An 18,620-nucleotide genomic window follows, 5' to 3' on the forward strand; every position below is an offset into this window, starting at 1 on the left:
TTTCCAGAGTAGTTATATATTTTATTTTTCACCAGAAGTGCGCGAATGTTTTAGTTGCCCTACTTCTTGCCAATATTTTAATGGGTCCATCTTTTCAGTCATAGCCATTCTAGAGGAGGTATAATATCACCGATTTTCACTTGCTTTCCCCTGGTAACTAAGGCATGTTTTCATGTGTTTACTTGCCATCCATGTTTGGTGATTTATCTGTTCAAATCATTAGCCCAATTTTTAGTTGTCTTATCATTGAATTGTAAGATTTTATATCCTGGGTAAAAATTCATATTTTTTCTTAGTCTGTGACATACTTTTTCACTTTATATTTTTCTAAAAAATAATTTAATTTTCATGTTTAGTTTGTAGATGCCTGCTTTTATAGTTTGTATATTCTGTGCAAAATATACGTATAACAATGTCAGTAAGATTTTAAAAATATTTTTTAGGTTTCCAGTTGTAGCTCTTATGTTTAGATTAAGGACTCATTTTAGGGTAATGTTTCTATATGGAGTAGGATTGGGAATTTTTTGCTACTGTTTTTAGGTAACTATTTCAAAAATGCTTATTAAAAAGATTATACTTTTTCCACTGCCCATATTGAACAGCTTTATTTCTGAATTTTCTGTTCTCTCTGTATTGATTTTTGTCTGCTCTGATTATCATTGTGCTATAGTAAGTCCTGAAATCAGGTACTACACCTCTTTTAATTTCATTTTAAGTTTTCTTATTTTGTTGACTCTTCTAGATCTTTAAAACTTCCGTATGAATATTAGAATCAGCTTCTTAGTTTCAACAGAAAATACTTAATTTCAGCAGAATTTTGATTAAAATTGCATCAATTCTATAAATAAATTTAAACAAGCTCTATAAATGAATTTGACAATCTTGAATCTTCTGACCAATGAACATGGGCGATAACTTCACTTCATTTATTTAATTCTTTAATTTCTCTGGGTAATATTTTGTACATTTCAGCCTACAGACCCCATTATCTTTGGTCAAAATTATTACTATTTTCTATTTTTCATGTTATAAATGCAAATGATAATTTTAGTTCCAAGTATTTCTTGCTAGTGTGTAGAAATATAATTGATTTAGTACATTGAATTGGTTACCCTAAAATTTGCTAAATTATTAGTTCTATAGCTTTTTTGTAGATTCCTGAAATGAGCACATCATCTCTGAATAATAATAGTTTTACTTCTTTCTTTTAAATCTAGGCTTTTTTTTTCTGCCTACTTTCACTGATTAGAGCTCCATACAATATTGAATAGAGATGATGAGAGTGGATATTCTTTTCCTGTGTTCCTAATCTCAAGGAGAAAGTATTTTGTCTTTTACAATGAAGTATGATCTTTGCTGTAGATTTTTTGTAGCTGCCTTTCAAGAAGTATAGTACACTGAATGTGTTGAAAGTTTGTGTCATGGTTGAATGTTGGATTAGGTCACATGTTTTCTTCTCTCACATACTGAGATTCTCATTGAACTGAGAGGGAGGTCTCTTTGTTATTATATTAATATGGTAAGTTGCATTGATTGGCCTTCTAACAAATCAATCTTATATCCCTGATATACATGCCCACTTGGTCATAGAACTTTATCGTTTTCACGTATCATTGAGTTCAGTTTCATAATGTTTTGCTGGGGCTTTTTACATCTATGTTTATAAGGGATATTTATCTGTAGTTTTTCTTTTAATGTCTTCTAGTTTTGCTACCTAACATGTTCTCATAGAGTGAATTGGGCAGTGCCCCCACTTTTTCAGTGTTTTAGAAGCGTTTATGTAGTCTTGGTATTAATATTCTTTAAACGTTTGATAAAATTCTCCAATGATGCCATTTTGGCCTGGTGTTTTCTTTGTGGCAAGGGTTTTAATCATAATTTTATAGTAATTACAAGACTATCCTTGAATCTATTTCTTCTCGAGTGAGTATTGTTAGCTTGTGTCTTTCATTACATTGTGTTTAAGTCAGTCAAGTTTTAGCACAGTCATTATACTGTTTTTATACCTGAAGCACTGCTAACACCTCATGTTCTCTCATTCCCATTATTGATCATTTGTTCATGGTCACTGTTTCTTGATCAGTGAGGCAGGAGGTTTACTGATTTTATGGACATTTTCAAGGAACCAGCTTTTGACCTCATTGATTCTTTTCTTATTATTTCATTGACTTTAGGGACTCCCTTTCTTTTTCATGGTAATTTTCCTTGCTCGGGAATATTATTTTTTCATGGTAACATTTCTTTCTCAGAATCTACTAGGAATATAACTACTTCAGCATTTTCTTAATCAGCTCTACTGTGGTACATCTTTCCCCATCTTTTTGCTTTAACTTACTTGGCTATTTACATGAAATAGATTTCTTGGAGGCAGCTTATAATTGGTTACTTTCGTAAAAATCTAATCCTACATCCTCTGGCTTTTAATTTGTAGTCTAGAGCATTTACATTTAATGTGATTATTCATATGGTTGGAGTTAAATCTACCACCTTCTATTTGTTCTCTATTTGCCTCTTTTATGCTTCCTTTCCTTCTTTTTCTGTGTTCTTTAAAATTATTTTTATGATTTCATTTTTATTGCTTTGGTAGTTTTTACCATTTGCTTTAGAGTCTACATCTTTTTCTTCCTATAGTCTACTTTCAAATTATTTATTCCTGACTCTTCCTTCCCATCCCCAGCCATTTTGCCTTTGTTCCGTAGTTGTCAAATCATGTGATTGTCACCTATGTTACAACTCTCCAACATTATATTATTGTATTCATTTTGAACTGTTAATTGTTTTGTTTTGTTTTGTTTTGGTACCAGGGATCAAACTCGGGTCCTTGTGCTTGTGAGGAAGGCAGCGGAACCACTGAGCTAAATCCCCAGCCCTTAGAATTCTTTTTTAATCTTCATTTTTGAAACATTTCTTTTTGTTTTCCTCATTGAGTTTATTGGTACATTTTAGGTATACAGTATAGTTACATTCATTATTGGGATCTTGTACCTTTACATGACAGGTCTTGGTTCTCATTTTTTCCCCTTGTCCCTGCCCTCCCTTCACTCCCTCCTCCCCTCCCCATTTACAAACACTTTATTTCCATTTTTTCATTTTCTCATATTTTTTTCTTTTCCCTTATTACCTTTCCCCTACCCTTCCCACCTCCCCTACACCTTTAGCCCTTTTCTTCCTATTTCACATTGTCAATTATACCATTTGGATCTTATGTACTATTATAGTTTTTCACACCAGAGAAACTATTTGGTATTTACACATGTGTGACTTATTTATTTCACTTAGGAATATATCCTTAAAATGTATCCATTTTCCTATGAATGAATTTAATTTCTCATTCTTTATGGCTGAGTAGTATTCCATTTTATAGAAAAACCATATCTTCTTTATTCAGTTTCCAACTGATGGGCAAATGGGCTGTTTCCAAGTTTTAGCTGTTACAAACTGTGCCGCTATAAACATAGGTGTGCGTGTATCACTGTGATGTGATTCTTTTCATTCTTTTGGAAAGATACCCAGCAGAGGGATGGCTGGGTCAAATGGAACCTCTAAACTTAGTTCTTTAAGGTATCTCCATGTTGATTTCCATAGTAGTGGCACCAGTCTGCACTCCCACCAACAATGGAGAAGGATTCCTTTCTCCCCACAACCCTGCCAATATTTGTTATTGGTTGATTTCTTGATAGCAGCCATTCTTTGTGGGATGAGGTGGAATCTCAGTGTTGTTTTCATCTGCATCTCTTGAATGACCAGTGATGTGGAACATTTTTTCATATATTTACTTGCTGCTTTTACTTCTTTGTCTGAGAAATGTCTGTTCATTTCAGATGCCCATTTTTGAATTGGGTCTTTATGTTTGGGAGTGCTGATTGTTTTGAGTTCTTTATATATTCTAGATAATAGTCCTTTGTCTGAGGAGCAGCTGGTAAAAATTTTTTCCCACATTGTAGGTTGTCTCTTAGTTCTGTTGATGGTTTCTTTTGCAGTGCAGAATCTCTTAAATAAAATGAGATCCCAGTTGTTCATTCTTTTGGTTCCCGTGCTACTGAAGATTTGTTCATAAAATCTTTTCCTATGCCAATGTCTTCAAGAGTTCTGCCTAACATCTTCCAGCAAGTTTAGTGTTTCTGTTTTAACATTTAGATCTTTAATCCACTTGGATTTTAATTTAGTGCATGGTGAGAAATAAGGGTCTAGTTTTAATCTGTGGCAGGGTGAGATCCAGTTTTTCCAACACCATTTATTAAAGAGGCTATCTTTCCTCGACTGAGGATAGTCAGCTCCTTTGTCAAAGATGACGTAGTTGAGTACATGTGGATTTGTTTTTGGGTCTTACCATCTCTGTTCCACTGATCCTCAGGTCTGTTTCTTTGCCAGTATCATGCTGTTTTTATCACAGTGGCTTTGTGGTATAGTTTCAAATTGGGAATTATTACACCCGCTGCCATGTCTCTGTTGCCTAGGATGGCTTTTGCTATTCTAGGTCTCTTGTGGTTCCAAATGAATTTTTGGATTCTTTTTTCTAGTTCTGTGAAATACAGTGTTTGAATTTCAATTGGCATTGCATTGAATGTGTATAGCAGTTTTGGTAGTTTAAAACATTCTGAGTGTAGAGTTCCAGAGAGACAGTATCCCTCAAATCCCATTCTGTATTTGAATATTACTTTTCCACTGTCTTCTAGCTGGCATTGTTTCTGACAAGAATTCTCTACCATTTCTATCTCTGTTCTTTGATATATATGTTTTTTCTTTAATTTCTTTTAAGGTATTCTCTCACTTGTTTAAAGAATTTTATTTTCCTGTGTCTTGTTTTCATTCATTTTTCTTGGATTTGGGGGTTTGGGAGATTTTTAGATCATTAGATTTATAGTTTTCATTAAGTTTGGAAAATTTTAACATTATTTCTGTAATTTTGTCTCCTCTATCATGCTGGAAATATAATTACAATTGAGTTTGTCTCACAGGTGACTGTTCTTTGTTCATTTTTTCACTGTTTTTCTCTTGGTTTTAGATTTTCAATAGTTTAAATATTTAAACTGATAATTGTAGCTAAATCTACAAATTCACTAATCTTGGCTGTATATGGTGAAAAAATTTACTTTTTTTTATCTAACCAGTAACATTGAAAAAAATTAAACTCTGACACATTTAGTTTTATAGTAGGATGTTTTTCATTTCACTTTGCATATTATATTGTATTTTGGTAACTTAAAGTATAATTGCAGTTCTCACTGATTTAATTAGATAGTAGTATTCAGCCTTTATTCCTTTCTATTTTCTCTTTAGTTGAGCTTTGAGACAAAACAATTCTTTGGTTACCTTGTTTCATAGGTCTTTGTATACACAGTACTGTGAGTGTTGTCTTGTCAGTATTACTAGATTTAAATCCATACGTTGATGGTAGACACAACTTCTCCAGACAGGAGAGAGTCAGGGTGATATGTCTCTCTGAAAGAGCCAGAATAGAGACAGTTTTGGGTAAGTTGCTAAATGTATATTCTTTTAGGGTTTAACAGTGACTTGCAAAAGAGTCTCTGGATGACCTCCATCTGAAGAGACAGGCAATGTTCACTTAGCTAGGAAATGCCACATCTAGACCAAGTTTTCATGTCAGAGCCTAGAGGTCTCGAGGCACTCAGTCTACTAAGACAAGTCCTAGGACCCACGGGAGTGAGCTAAATGTGTTAGGGTTGGCTGCCTATGTGTTATAAAACTATTTTTAGTTCCTCCCTGTGGTAGCTCTTTGCTTTCCCTCTTCTTTGGTACTTAATACTGTCTTGAGATTGTTAGCTTTTCTGTATACTTGTCTGTGGAAACTAAAGGAAAATAGTTTAATTCCTATTGGTAGCATTACTGAAGGGAAGGAAACCCATGAAGAAGGCAAATTTCAGGGAAGAGGAGTAGCTTGGTTGGCTACATTTCATACCTAGAGGAAACACTTTCTTTCAGAGGTGAACTTTGGAGGGTCTTCACTGTGTTTATGTGGGCATGGAAGTAAATTCCCAAAACTAGTCTTCTTACTGTACCTGTCCCTTCCCATGCCCCCAGGAGCGTGTGTTCTCTCTCATTCTTATACGCCCTGGATCTGTAATGGTTGACAACTAGTGACTAAGAGGTCAATTGAAAGAAACTTTAAGGATTTTTCTCACACAAAGAGACAATTGCATTTCAAGTGAGCACTCCTAAAGATTAAACAGTGTTCTCTGTTTTAGGAATTAATATTTAATGGCAGTGTTTTGATAGAAGGAAGACTACTGGGGACTTAGAATCGTACCCAACACTGATTGAGTGGTTTCTACTGTGCCTACAGGTTTTTATATTTACGCACATCTCTCTTAGTCCAATCTGTTTTTTTAAAATGTGCTGTTCAAAGGTAAAAATTCAGATAGTTATTTTGGGAAAATTTTATCTGTACCTCCCAAGATAATTATCCATTTAAAGTCTGAAAAAATAATTAGCTATGTATTTGTGTGAAAAGCATCTATAGAATATTATTGTTTGTCAATGGATTAAAGCTTAGATGAAAGGACTGTGAGATATGTACTTGAGTTGGACTCCACGACGGTTTGTAAAGCTTGGTCCACGAGACGGGCAATTTGTGAGTTCCGAAACCAACGCAATAATTATGTGCAAGTTGCACGTTCTTAGATGTTTTGAAAAGAGTATGATATTTAACTGTATCTACCTTACTATGTTTCAGAGAAGACATAGAGGACAAAATGAGTAGATTTTAGAACTGTTCTCTAAGATGCAATACATGAGACCTTTATTTTCTAATTGCATTGACACTTGACTCCTTTGGAGGGATTCTCATATAAGAGAAACCATGCATTATTTAAGCTCGTGTGGCTACTTTACTTCACTTAACGTTATGGTCTCAAGGTGTATCAGTTTTCCTACCATGACTTTATGGCAGGAGCAGTACCTCATTGTGTGTAAATATCATATTTTCTTCATCCATTTATCTCTTGATGAACTTATAGGCTGTTTCCAATATTTACTTATTAGGAGTAGGGCTGCTATACACTTGAGTATGTGTGGATTGCTGTAATATGATGCCTTTAACTCTTTTGGGAAGATACCTAGAAGGCAAATAACTGGGTGGAATGAAGTGGCTACGTTTGGTGTTTCGAGGACTCTCTATACTTATTTTCACAGTAGCTGTACTGGTTCGCACTCCCACCAACAATGGAGCAGGGTTCCTTTTCCCCCTCAGACTCATCAGCATTGGTTATTATTTGATTTCTTGCTAACGGCCGTTCTTTCTGGGGCAAGATGGAGTGTCCCTGTTGCTTTAATTCGCATTTCTCGCATAGCCAGTGATACTGAACATTTCTTCATGTATTTCCATTTTTTATCGTGCAGATATTCGGAGAGTGAGTACCTTCAGATGATCACAAGCATACAAAGCTGCCCATGGAGACGACAAGCAGAAGAATTTGAGAACTTCAGGTAACACAATTTTTCATAAATAATATGAATGAAAGAAATCTTTTGCTCACTTGCTTTTTAGAAAAATAGGTGACATATCATTAAAACAAAACTAGAATTAGAGGCCCACTGGCCATCGAAATTTTATGACCTGTATGTGAGATATATGGGATTCTATCTCAGTTCCTTTTACAGAAGTAAGTAATTTTGCTACTGGAATTAATGACAAAAATTGAAACTTGGAAAGAAAGTCTTTAAAATGTTTTTTATTGCATTTTGGAAGATGTCACTTATTTGTACCATTTATATTTGGAATCTATTTGTTTACTTTATAAATAAAATGGATGTAGAGAATGTTTGGAATACATAAAAGGGAGAAAAGCATCCATAATCCTATCACTCAAGAACAAAAGCTGTTTGTGCTTTTTTGCAAATTCTCTTCCAGTTTTTCATTAGCTTCTTCACGCAAGCAACATTCTGCTGTGTGAGTTGTTACACTCTAGGTAATAACCTACCGACAAGCCATCAACTCAGCAAATCAGCGTTCCAGGTGATCCCTGAAGAAATACTTGTCACAGGCACAGAGGCTGGTGTCAGTCAAACCCGCTATTCTGGAAGCTGAGGCAAGAGGATCACAAGTGTGAGGCCAACCTGGGCAATTTTGTGAGAAGTTGTGTCAAAATAAAAAATAAAGTAAAAAATGTTGAAGCTGTGACTCAGTGGCAGGGCACTTGTTCAGTACGTGCAAGATTCTGAGTCCGGTCTGTAGCACTGTCAAACAAAATGAGACAAAACAAACACACAAACAACAACGAAAGCTCTCGTAGGTAGAAATAACTCCTGTTAAAGTAATATGCTAGATGGATATTTATTTGGTGCCCCTTCCTCAGTACTTCCAAATATGACAGCTAGGTCAGTTGTCTCTGTGCTTGCCTGAGCTGGATTATTCTGGGTTCCATTTGTTTTGGTTTTGTTGCCACATTGTGATGCTTTCCTGTGCACCCCACTGAGGGGTTGAGCTGTGTTAAATTGTTTTGTTGTATTACAGTCAAGGGGTATGCGTCTAGCTTTACTTGTTCATATTTTCAGTCTTTAAAAATCTTACTAATGAGACTTAGCTTCCTTCTAAAATACTCTAGGAAGTCCTTGCTGCTTGGTTTTCCTTTCTGTGGGGAGCCAGATCTTCTTTGCGTGGAGCTGTGGCTCTGCCTGCCCCTCCTTCGTCAGTTTATGCTGGCGTGGTTAGAGAAACTGTCTCTGATTCTGCTATCAGTATGAAAGAAAGGTCAGCCTTTTGGGGTGAAAGAGTACCTTTCTGTTTGGGTCAAAATTAAAAGTAGATTTCTTCCCTACGTCGGGCAGACACGTGGATATCAAGTCATCCTGCATTCTGGCTGTCATTTCAGAGTGAGAGGCCAGGAAAGGGATTCATGATTAACTATTTCATATTTTCTGCTCCGCAATCCTATTCAAGACTGGACTTCAGAGACCCTAGTGGCAGGGAGACCCGGTAAAAAGTTTCACAATCATCACCTGAACTATCACAGGGCTAAGAGTGGCAGCACAGCCTGATTTTGAGAGAACTTCTTCCTGAGTAGGCAAAAAAGGAAGAAGTTAGTGAGCTATTGGGCAATTGTAAAGCCATCCAGCTGTAAAGACAGGTAAGTAGTGAGAGTAGAAATCAAAGCAGGATTAAGTTAATTTAGGACAAACCTCCTGAGGGTAAAGCAAACAAAACAAAGTACACTAAACCCCATTTGAAGGCACTGGGAAGCCACTGGCACAAGGAGAATTTACGGGACTGGGATCCGGAGGAAGAGGAAAGACTAGAGAGGCGAGCCCTGCGTTCGGGGCTTCACTTTCTCAGGAGGAACTTGCCTGGTGTACTTGTGAAGTCTTAGCAGCAAGGCTGAGCAGGGCTTCTGGCAAGCCCTGGAAAAGGCCAGTTCCCAAATCCTCAGTTGTATTTAGGAGAGCTGCCCCTAGTCTAATAGAAGCAAAAGTAAATCCTCTCTGGAAGAAAGTGACATTATTCAGAGATTTAAGTGATTTCTGCAACTTTTCTTAAACAATATCTGATTAAAAAATATTTTCTTTTCAAGAGCTTTTCCCTTTCTTTTTCTTCCTTTCTTCCTCTCTCCCTTCCTCCTTCCATCTCTTCCTCACTTTTCTATTTCCTCCCTTCCTCCTCCCTTCCAATTTCCTTCCTGCTATCCTTCTTTTTTTTCTCTCTTTCTTTTTGGTACCAGGGATTGAACTCAGGACCTTGCGCTTACAAAGCAGGCGCAGTGCCTTCCTTTCTTTTTTAAAAAATAAAAATCAGCAGTCTTTTGAAATCCAAATCTGCATGAGCATCTGTGCTGGAGACTACACTGGATAGGAGTCATATGACGGATGATACATTTCCCCTCAGTACCATCTCGGTATAAAGTGCATCGGTAACCATGACAATCACCCAATGGCCTATTCATCCCTAGGGCCAACTGAAGTAAACACCTGTGGCTATTACCACTTAAGATTTGCTGTCGCTCAAGAGAATAGTCATGGTGACGTTTATTTCTTTTCTTGAATATGTACTATATTATAATATTTGTTTCATAGATACTCTGTATTTGTAAGCTAACTTGCATAAACCCACAACAGAAGTCTGGCAATTAAATCCTAATTAATCATCCACTTTCCTAAATTTTTACTAATACAGCTGGCCAAGTCTGAGAGTCTCTGCCTATTTATAAAACTAGTATTATAGAAACATCCTCTGTTGTTATAGATGTCAAGTAGCTAAAGAGCTTTCTCTTTTTATTTATAGTATTTTACATCAAATTGAAGGAAAGTAAAATGTGATCCTTGAAAAGCAATAATTTTAGCAGCCATTGCAAAAGTTACATTAAACTCTGATAACTAGGAGCAAAGTGAATATTTTCTAAATCCTTCTGCAACCCAGTTGTTGAAATTTGTTCTTAAATAAACATGCTACTTGCTAATAAAGGGGGTAAGATTTATTCATCAACGTATATTTGTTTAGGATTTATTATGTCAAAATGCCATAGAGCCCTTTAATTATAAAAAGAACACTGTGTATAAAAGAGAGGCTCAAAAAACAGTTATTAAATAAATGGATGCACAGAAAGTAAACAAGAAAAATGCAGCGTTTCTGTACTGACGTCAAAGAGTTTACCCATTGTCAGTTTGGAAAGACAGAAAGCAAAAGTATGAATATTGATGATTTACTGTCCAAATGAACGACTCGGAGAAATTCTGAGATATAGCATGTCAAGATCACTGTGGGGTATAATTTGATGAAACGTTTTTGTGGAAAGAGGCAAGACTTGAGCTGCAGCTCTGAGGACAGATAGAGCAGAGGGAGAAACCTATTTGAGAATAATGAGGTCAGGAATAAAAGGTGGTTAGTTTCAAGGCTAGGGCGGGTGGGAGCCATGAACTTGTACTACAGGGTAGTAGGGATAAAAGGAGGTGAGTGTGGATAGATGGGGAAGTTCTGTGATGCAGAGCGCTTTAATTATCAAAGCCTATAGGCATTTGGCAGATACTAGGAACACAGTAGAGATATTCCCAGCAAGAGAGTTCCTTGATGAATTTATCATTGTAGGGGAAGTCTTCAGCCAGCATAATGTTGTGTGAATTGGAGCGTTGGGAGGGAGGGAGCTTGTCATCTAAAGGAGTCGGGGTAGTTAGAGGCTGGTTGTAGAAATGACCATAGGAAATGAGAACCTAAGCCATCCATGCTTAGCTATGAAAATATCAAGGGAGTGAACCTTGGCCATGAGCTCTCTGGGGGAGGCCTGTCTTAATCTTTGCATCATCGTATAGATGGGACCCACGAAATGGTCACATGTCCAAAGACTCGATAGGACTTGGTTGTTTCATGACTTCCAGTTCTGTACTTAAAAAGAGAGGGGGAATAAGAAAAGAACACAGCCAAACGAGAAATCTTGGTTCTAGTTCATTGGAAGGATCATGATGCTACAGATAAATAACAAGGTTTCAAAGGGAAAATGCCTTTGAGAAGACAGCCCATTCTATTTGAGCTGACTCTGAGACACCTGGTCTGGGAACAACATAAATTTGTAGAGAAAACGGATTCCCCCCAGAAAGGAAAACAACTGTGTTTAAAGGTGTCTTAGGTAAGAAGTAGGACTCTAAAATCTGTGTTCTCAACAATTCTCTTTTGTGCCATGCAAGACTCTGTCCTGTTTTTATAGATTCGTAAGCTTCTTTTTATTCTGTATGGAACTGTGCATCTCAGATCTTTGAAGTCTCTAACTTCCCTGAGCCTTTACCTGGAAACATGAGAGCTTTGACTGGAAAGTTGTAAAATCCAAAGTCCATGCCAGAGCCTGATTAAATCCCTTGAGTTCCCGTACGGAATTTTGTAAATATTTCTGAGGAAGGGATCTATAAGGTTTACTAGGTTCTCAAGGCATCTAAGACACCCCAAATAAGCTCAAGCATTTCCAACCAAGGAATCTTCAGCATATGAAGCTCTGTATGCTTTGGGATGGAGATTCTTATTTAACCTTTCGTGTAAACATGGTCATGACCAGCCAAGGTATGGATTTGGCTCCCGTTTACACCCTCTCTCCTTCTGACATCCTAAGTTTCATCTGAGAATTGATATTTTGTTTAGTTTTATGAGGTTCTAATGGACCCTCATAAAAGGATTTCACTCAGAGGTAAAGATACCTTGCTCTTATTTTCTTTCTTTCTAATTTCACTTACATATAACTGTACAAACTCAACACTGCTGAGGTCTTTCTTTGCCTTCTGGTGCTTTTAAATGAATTTATTGATTTTCCTGTTAGAAGCACCACTCCCATCACTGTCCAGTACACAGAATAACTTGTGGAGCATCTGTCTGAGTTTCAATCTAACCAGTGATTTCTTTTCCCAGTTCTTCCCACTCATTTTTAGAAAGTGACCGCTAATCATTTGCTTGAGTGTGACACCCAGGTATTTGAGAATAAATCAAGATGCTTAACTTGAAATTAAACCTCATTCGAAATGCCTTCTCCTCTTCCTTCCTCTCTTCCACTCCTTCAGCCTTGAAAAAAAGGCCTTTATGGAGATCTGGAAACTTCTAGTAAACAGATTTTATCCCAGCAGAAGAACTTGGTGCTTCAGTAATTAACCTTAAATTCCCTAGGTGGCTTGCATGGTAATTACTGCATTAGCTTTCTTTGAATGGGTTTCTAACTTAAAAGAATTGTATTTATTTGTGTAACCAATTATGGAAATAATAGGTACACAGCAATGCTGCTTAGTTTTCAGGTTACTTTCACCTTTTTCCCCAGGAATATATACATTGTTATTTTTTGTTTTTAGTTTCTTCGGATCCCCTAATATCATCTAATTTCTTTAAACACCTTGGTGTTTCAAAAATGTGAGTTGAAATCCAAGAAATTTAATATTATCAATCACATCTTTACTGAAAATATTTACATTAAATGTAAATGCACATAGTTAACCCAGGCAAATGAGATACCTTTAGAATGACTTGTGAAACAAGCATTTTGTGCCTGATTACTTTGTTAAAGATAACTATTAAATAGTAGCAGTTTTATTAAACTCAAATTATCCCCTCAGGTTTGATGAAGTTAAAGTTTTTTGAGAGTTCTTTGTGTGTGTGTGTTTGTGTGAGTGTATGTGTATGTCTCTTCTATTGAATATGGAAGAAACATACCAGTGTTGTCTTATTGGATTCATTGATATTTCTAAAATAAAAACCATGATGTTGCTTTCATTTTTGAGTTCCTTGGAAAAATACATTTTTAAACCAAACTTATACGCCACATCATATTTTTAAAAAGCTGTATGCCATTTGCATTGTTACAATGGCATTGTTTAATAACCTAACTTTGTAGAAGGTAGAAATCATGCAAATAAGGTGATAGGTAAATTAATCAGTATTTTACAAGAAGTCACAGAACTAGAAAACCCAATGCTAAAGTTCTAGCAACAAAGTTTTCGGTTATCATCTGAAACATTTCTCCAAAAACAGTGATGCTGTTTATTTTGTGAGCACTTCAAGCGCATACACTTTTTTCTTAAGATAGTATTTATTGAGCAATATTTATGTTCCAGGCATTTTGTTCTGTAGCACAGATTCCTTGGATAGAAACAAAAAAAAAATTATCTGTACTGCAAATTTCTTTTGATTTTTTTTTTCTTCTCCTTGAATTTATTGGCACATTTTACGTATACACTACAGTTGCATTCATCATTGGGATCTTGTACTTTTACATGACAGGTCTTGGTTCTCATTTTTCCAGATTTCTTTTGATTATACAAGACCATCTTGATTTTTCTGAGCCATTGTTTTCCTTCCCATTGCCATTATTTTTTATTTTATTTATTCATTTATTTTTTGGTACCAGGGATCGAACTCGGGTCCTTGCACTTGCAAGGCAGGCCACCGAACCGCTGAGCTAAATCCCCGGCCCCTCCATTGCCTTTAAATACTTGCTGTTTGTGATCTATACTGAGAATGATACATATTTTATTTTTTTAATTTAAGAAGATATGTGTACTTTATGATTAGTGCTTTGGGTCAGTTGTCAGAGTGAAAAAGCCTATTTCCCTCAATTTCCTTTGCATCAAAAGACCATTTTCACTGTTAATATCCCATCATATCATGTTTGTCCTGCCATGCTGCGTGCCTGTGCATTTAGAAAAGCACCCCAAGCCACATCGTGCCATTACTTCTGCTGGATTTAATAACAGAAACTAGCTCTTGTACATTAGGGACTTGTTCCTCTCCTTCCACTTCAGAATATAAACTTTGCCAGAAAAATGCCCTGAACGCGTATGGGATTCACTGGTCTTCTAAATTCTATTTCAAAACTTAGATCCCAAGTCATACTCCATGGTAGCTCTACCGCAATGTGTGCCCTCGTCAGAGACGCGTCCTCCAGGTCCGCCCCTCCTTTCCAGGCCCCGTCTCCCTGTCACACCACCTGCAACGTCTTCATCAATACTGTTTAAGCGCTGTGTGGCAGCCCAGCAGATAGCGCAATTTCAGTGTTTCGTGGTTTCCTCTTCCCTTCTGAGTACATTTCAGTTGATTTCTCCTTTACATTGATAATTGTATTTTTATACTTTTCTTTTACATTGGTTTAGTTCTTGTGTTCTACTCAAATATATAAGCTCCTCTTTCAAAATTGTAAAAACAACAAAAAACATAAAAAGTGCATGTATCAGCCATAACGGGGGAAACTAATTATCGTAGTTGCTGCTTGAAATTAAGTCTTTATTCATGCTTTCTTCTCACAAGCTTGTGTGGACTTTATGGTACATTTCAGCTCCCGGAGCCCTGTTGGACTTTCATATGCCAGTTGTGAAGGAGACTTCTGTGGATCGAGGAATAGCTCAGATTAACCCTTAGCCAAACTGCAAAGCATGAGAAGGGTTCAGTCATGCGTTTTATGTTTCAGATATATTTCCAAATGTATTGAATATCCACTTGGCATCAGCTTACTGGGTTTTTCTCCCTTCCTTTTGTCCAAAATCTTCTGTGAATTGTCCCATCCTCTCCTTTTCTTCTCTCTTGCGTCCAAGTGCAGTGCGGGGACACCAGGCTATGTTGAATTTGCGTGAGCTCGAATATTTTCTTCCTATCTCTTCCCCAGAATTCCAGTTCCTCTGTGGTAGACCTCCACTGACCTATGATATACTCACGTCTGTGAGAGTGAGTGACTAACAGGTTGGCTCTCAAGAGAAAGGAGACAGATTAACACTAATTGAGGGGCCTAGTACATGCTAGCCTCAGATGCTTGGCAGATGGCGCATTTTTGTAAAGTGTAGAATTCAGTGTTTTTTTAAAACACATTCACAGTGTTGTGCAGTAATCATCACTGAGTAATTCCAAAATATTTTTATTTCTCTGAAAAGAGATCTATTCCCAACAGCAGTAACTTCCACACTCCCCCCCCCAGCCTTTGGCAACTAGTAACCTACTTTCTATCTATAAATTTGTGTATTCTAAAGATTACATATATATGGAATTACACAGTCTGAGGCTCTTATTTAGTGATTTATCTCACTTATCGCAATGTATACAAAATTCTCTGTTGTAATGTGTCAGTACTTCATTCCTTCATATGGTCAGAAAATATCTTCTTGTATCAATATGCCTTGTTTTGTTTACCATTCATTATTTTGATGAACATTTTGTTTGTTTCTATTTTTGGTTATCATGAGTAATGCTTTTTATGAACATTTGCATTTGTAAGTAGGTTTTCATTTCTGTTCTACACCTAGGAGTAGAATTACTGGGTCATATGGAATTCTGTGTTTCACATTTTGAGGACCGTCCAAACTGTTTTCTAGCTGACTGTATCATAATATACTCCTGAGAGCAATAATATATAAAGTCTCTAATTTGTCTATACCCTCACCATATTTGTTATTGTTTTTTAAAAAATCATTGTTAGGGCTGGGGATTTAGCTCACTGGTTCCTTGCAAGTACAAGATCCTAAGTTCAATGCCCAGTACCAAAAAACAAAAAGTCATTGTTATCCCAGGAGCTATAAAGTATATCTACTATGGTTTTGATTTGCATTAACCTAGTGATTAATGGTGCTCAATATCTTTTCATGCACTTATTTTCTACATTCATGTGTTTGGAGAAATAGGTATTCTAATTCTTTCCTTATTTTAAAATTGGACTCGGTCATTTTGTAGATTTGTAATGGTTCTTTGTATATTTTGAACACTAGTGTCTTATTAGATTCCCATTGGAGAAATAGTTGGGATTGCTTTTGTACTTTCTGGATCATGTACTTAGAAACACAAAATTCTAAAATTTTAATGGAATCCAATATACAATATTTTTCATTTGTCACTTGTGCTTTTGGTGTTATAGGAAAACATTCCCTGACCAAGATCACAATGTATCTCTATATCTTCTTTAAAGAGCTTATAATTTGAGCTTTTATGTTTGAGCCTATGATCCATTGTGCAATATTGTATGTGATGTAAGGTAGGGATTGAAGTTAATATATGTATATTCTAGTGCCATTTGTTGGGAAAACTATTCTTTCCAGTGGATTGTCTCATGAAAAATCAACTTACCATAAATATGAGGGTTCATTTTTAACCTTTATCTCATTTGCACTGAACTGTCTGTCCCAGTGACAGCACTACACAGCTTTGATTAGTGTAGAAATTTTGAAATTGGCGAGTGTGAGCACTTCTGTCTTCAGTTCACTTTAGAAGAATATGGTTTTCTTAAAGAATTGGTTCTTCTATTTCTTCTGGGCAGGTTGCTCAATACTGACCAGCTCTTCCTTTCTACCACCTTCTTTCTTCTCCTTTCACATCAGACCTTAGGCACTCCTATTACTGCAGGTCTATCTGCCAGGCATTTTCTCTATTCCTGCCCCTCTTTCGAGTTCTTTGGTCCTGCATCTAGGTGTTTGGCAGGATAGGCAAATCTATCCAATATTTTAGTCTGGGCTTAAACAGTACGTGTGTTAAATCAATGCTTATGTTATCCAGTATTACCCAATGAAAGAATTTTTGGTATGATGCAAATATCAATATGAAATCTCTTTGGGGAGACTGAAGAAAAGTGTAGTGGTTAAGAGGATGGCGGAAGAGGCAGCCTGGTGGGAGGAAAGCAAGATGTGAGCTTATCTGCAGTCTCTGAACAACTCGCATTCAGGGAGGCCCGGAGACAAAGCTGTGGGAATTTGGGATGTGGCCTTAGCTTGCCTAGTGCTTGCCTTATGACTCTGAGGAAATCTCTAGTCCTCTGCTGCTTCTTCTGTAAAGTAAGACCTTGTCTTGAGCATCTGAGGCCCCTCTTGCTCCCTTGCATAAACGAGGTAATGATGGCAGAGAAGAGTTGTAATCCCTTTTTCTGATGCATATTAAGAACAAGGGAGAAGTTGTCATGCTGTCTGCATGTGCAACAAGGTAAATTAACCAACCAGTGTATCCCTAATGAATATATAATACATACACAGAGAAAAACACATACAGTTGTTATTAGTGGACTTTAGGTTCTTCCCTTTTCTTGGTGTTAATGAGATACCGAGTTTTCTCTCAGAGACCTTTATCCTATAGGTGACATATATAGAAAGATAGATAGATACCAGGAAAAGACAAAGTATAAGTTGGGTGTGGGGTGCCTACCTGTAATCCCAGACTCTGGGGAGTTGAGGTAGGAGATTTGCAAATTCATTTACAGGCTGAGCAACTTCGCAAATTACCAAAACCCTGTCTCAAAAAATTGTTTTGGGAACAGGGATTTAGCTCAGTGGTTCTGGCGCCTGCCTCGCATTCAAAAGGACTCAAGTTTGATCCCTAGTACAAAAAAATTGTTTGTAAGTGGTTGGAGCGCTCAGTGAAGGCCCTGAGCTCATTCCCCAGTACTCCACAACCACTACACACCCAAAAACAAAACATATAGTGTAAACCCATGGATTACTACTGATGCTCCAAGGGGAAGCAGCTTCTTGAGACATAGGATTTTAAAAAAGTCTCATGGCAAAGGAGCCAACCATTCTCACTGGAGGAAAGATATAGCCTCTTTAATAAATGGTATTGGAAAAACTGGATCTCAACCTGCCAAAGATTAAAACTAGACCCTTTTCTTTCACCAAGCACTAAACTAGAATCCAAGTGGATTAAAGATCTAAATATTAAAAAAGAGTCACTACATTTGCTGGAAGATAAATTAGGCAGAACTCTTGAAGACACTGGCATAGTTGAAAAGACTTTATGAACATATCCTCAGTAGCATGGGAACTGGCAGAGAAAATCAACAACTGGGATCTTATCTTATTTAAAAGATTCTGCACTGCAAAAGATACCATCAACAGAACTAAAAGACAACCTACAGTGTGGGAAAAAAAGTTTACCAGCTGCTCCTCCAGATAAAGGGCTCTTATCTAGACTATATAAAGAACTCAAACAAATCAGCCCCCCAAATATAAAGACCCGGTTCAAAAATGGGCATGTGAAATGAACAGATATTTCTCAGACAAAGAAGTAAAAGCAGAAAGTAAATGTATGAAAAAATGTTCCACATCACTGGTCATTCGAGAGATGCAGATGAAAACAACACTGAGATTCCACCTCACTCCACAAAGAATGGCTGCTATCAAGAAATCAACCAATAACAAATGTTGGCGGGGTTGTGGGGAGAAAGGAATCCTTCTCCATTGTTGGT

The 18,620-nt window shown here is 36.8% G+C and overlaps 1 protein-coding gene across 5 annotated transcripts in view; it reads left to right on the top strand.

The window, feature by feature from the left end:
• St8sia6 (ST8 alpha-N-acetyl-neuraminide alpha-2,8-sialyltransferase 6) overlaps positions 1-18,620 on the top strand; it is an 82,642-nt gene that overhangs the window by 39,025 nt on the left and 24,997 nt on the right. For all 5 annotated transcript variants that reach the window (XM_010607115.3, XM_010607113.3, XM_010607114.3 and 2 more), the window contains one exon: positions 7,360-7,446. In XM_010607115.3, coding sequence (XP_010605417.1) covers positions 7,360-7,446 — 87 coding nt within the window. The remainder of the gene's footprint in view (positions 1-7,359; positions 7,447-18,620) is intronic.

This window comes from Fukomys damarensis, unplaced genomic scaffold, assembly GCF_012274545.1.
Source record: "Fukomys damarensis isolate Sample0158 unplaced genomic scaffold, DMR_v1.0_HiC HiC_scaffold_37, whole genome shotgun sequence".
NCBI classification, from domain to species: domain Eukaryota; kingdom Metazoa; phylum Chordata; class Mammalia; order Rodentia; family Bathyergidae; genus Fukomys; species Fukomys damarensis.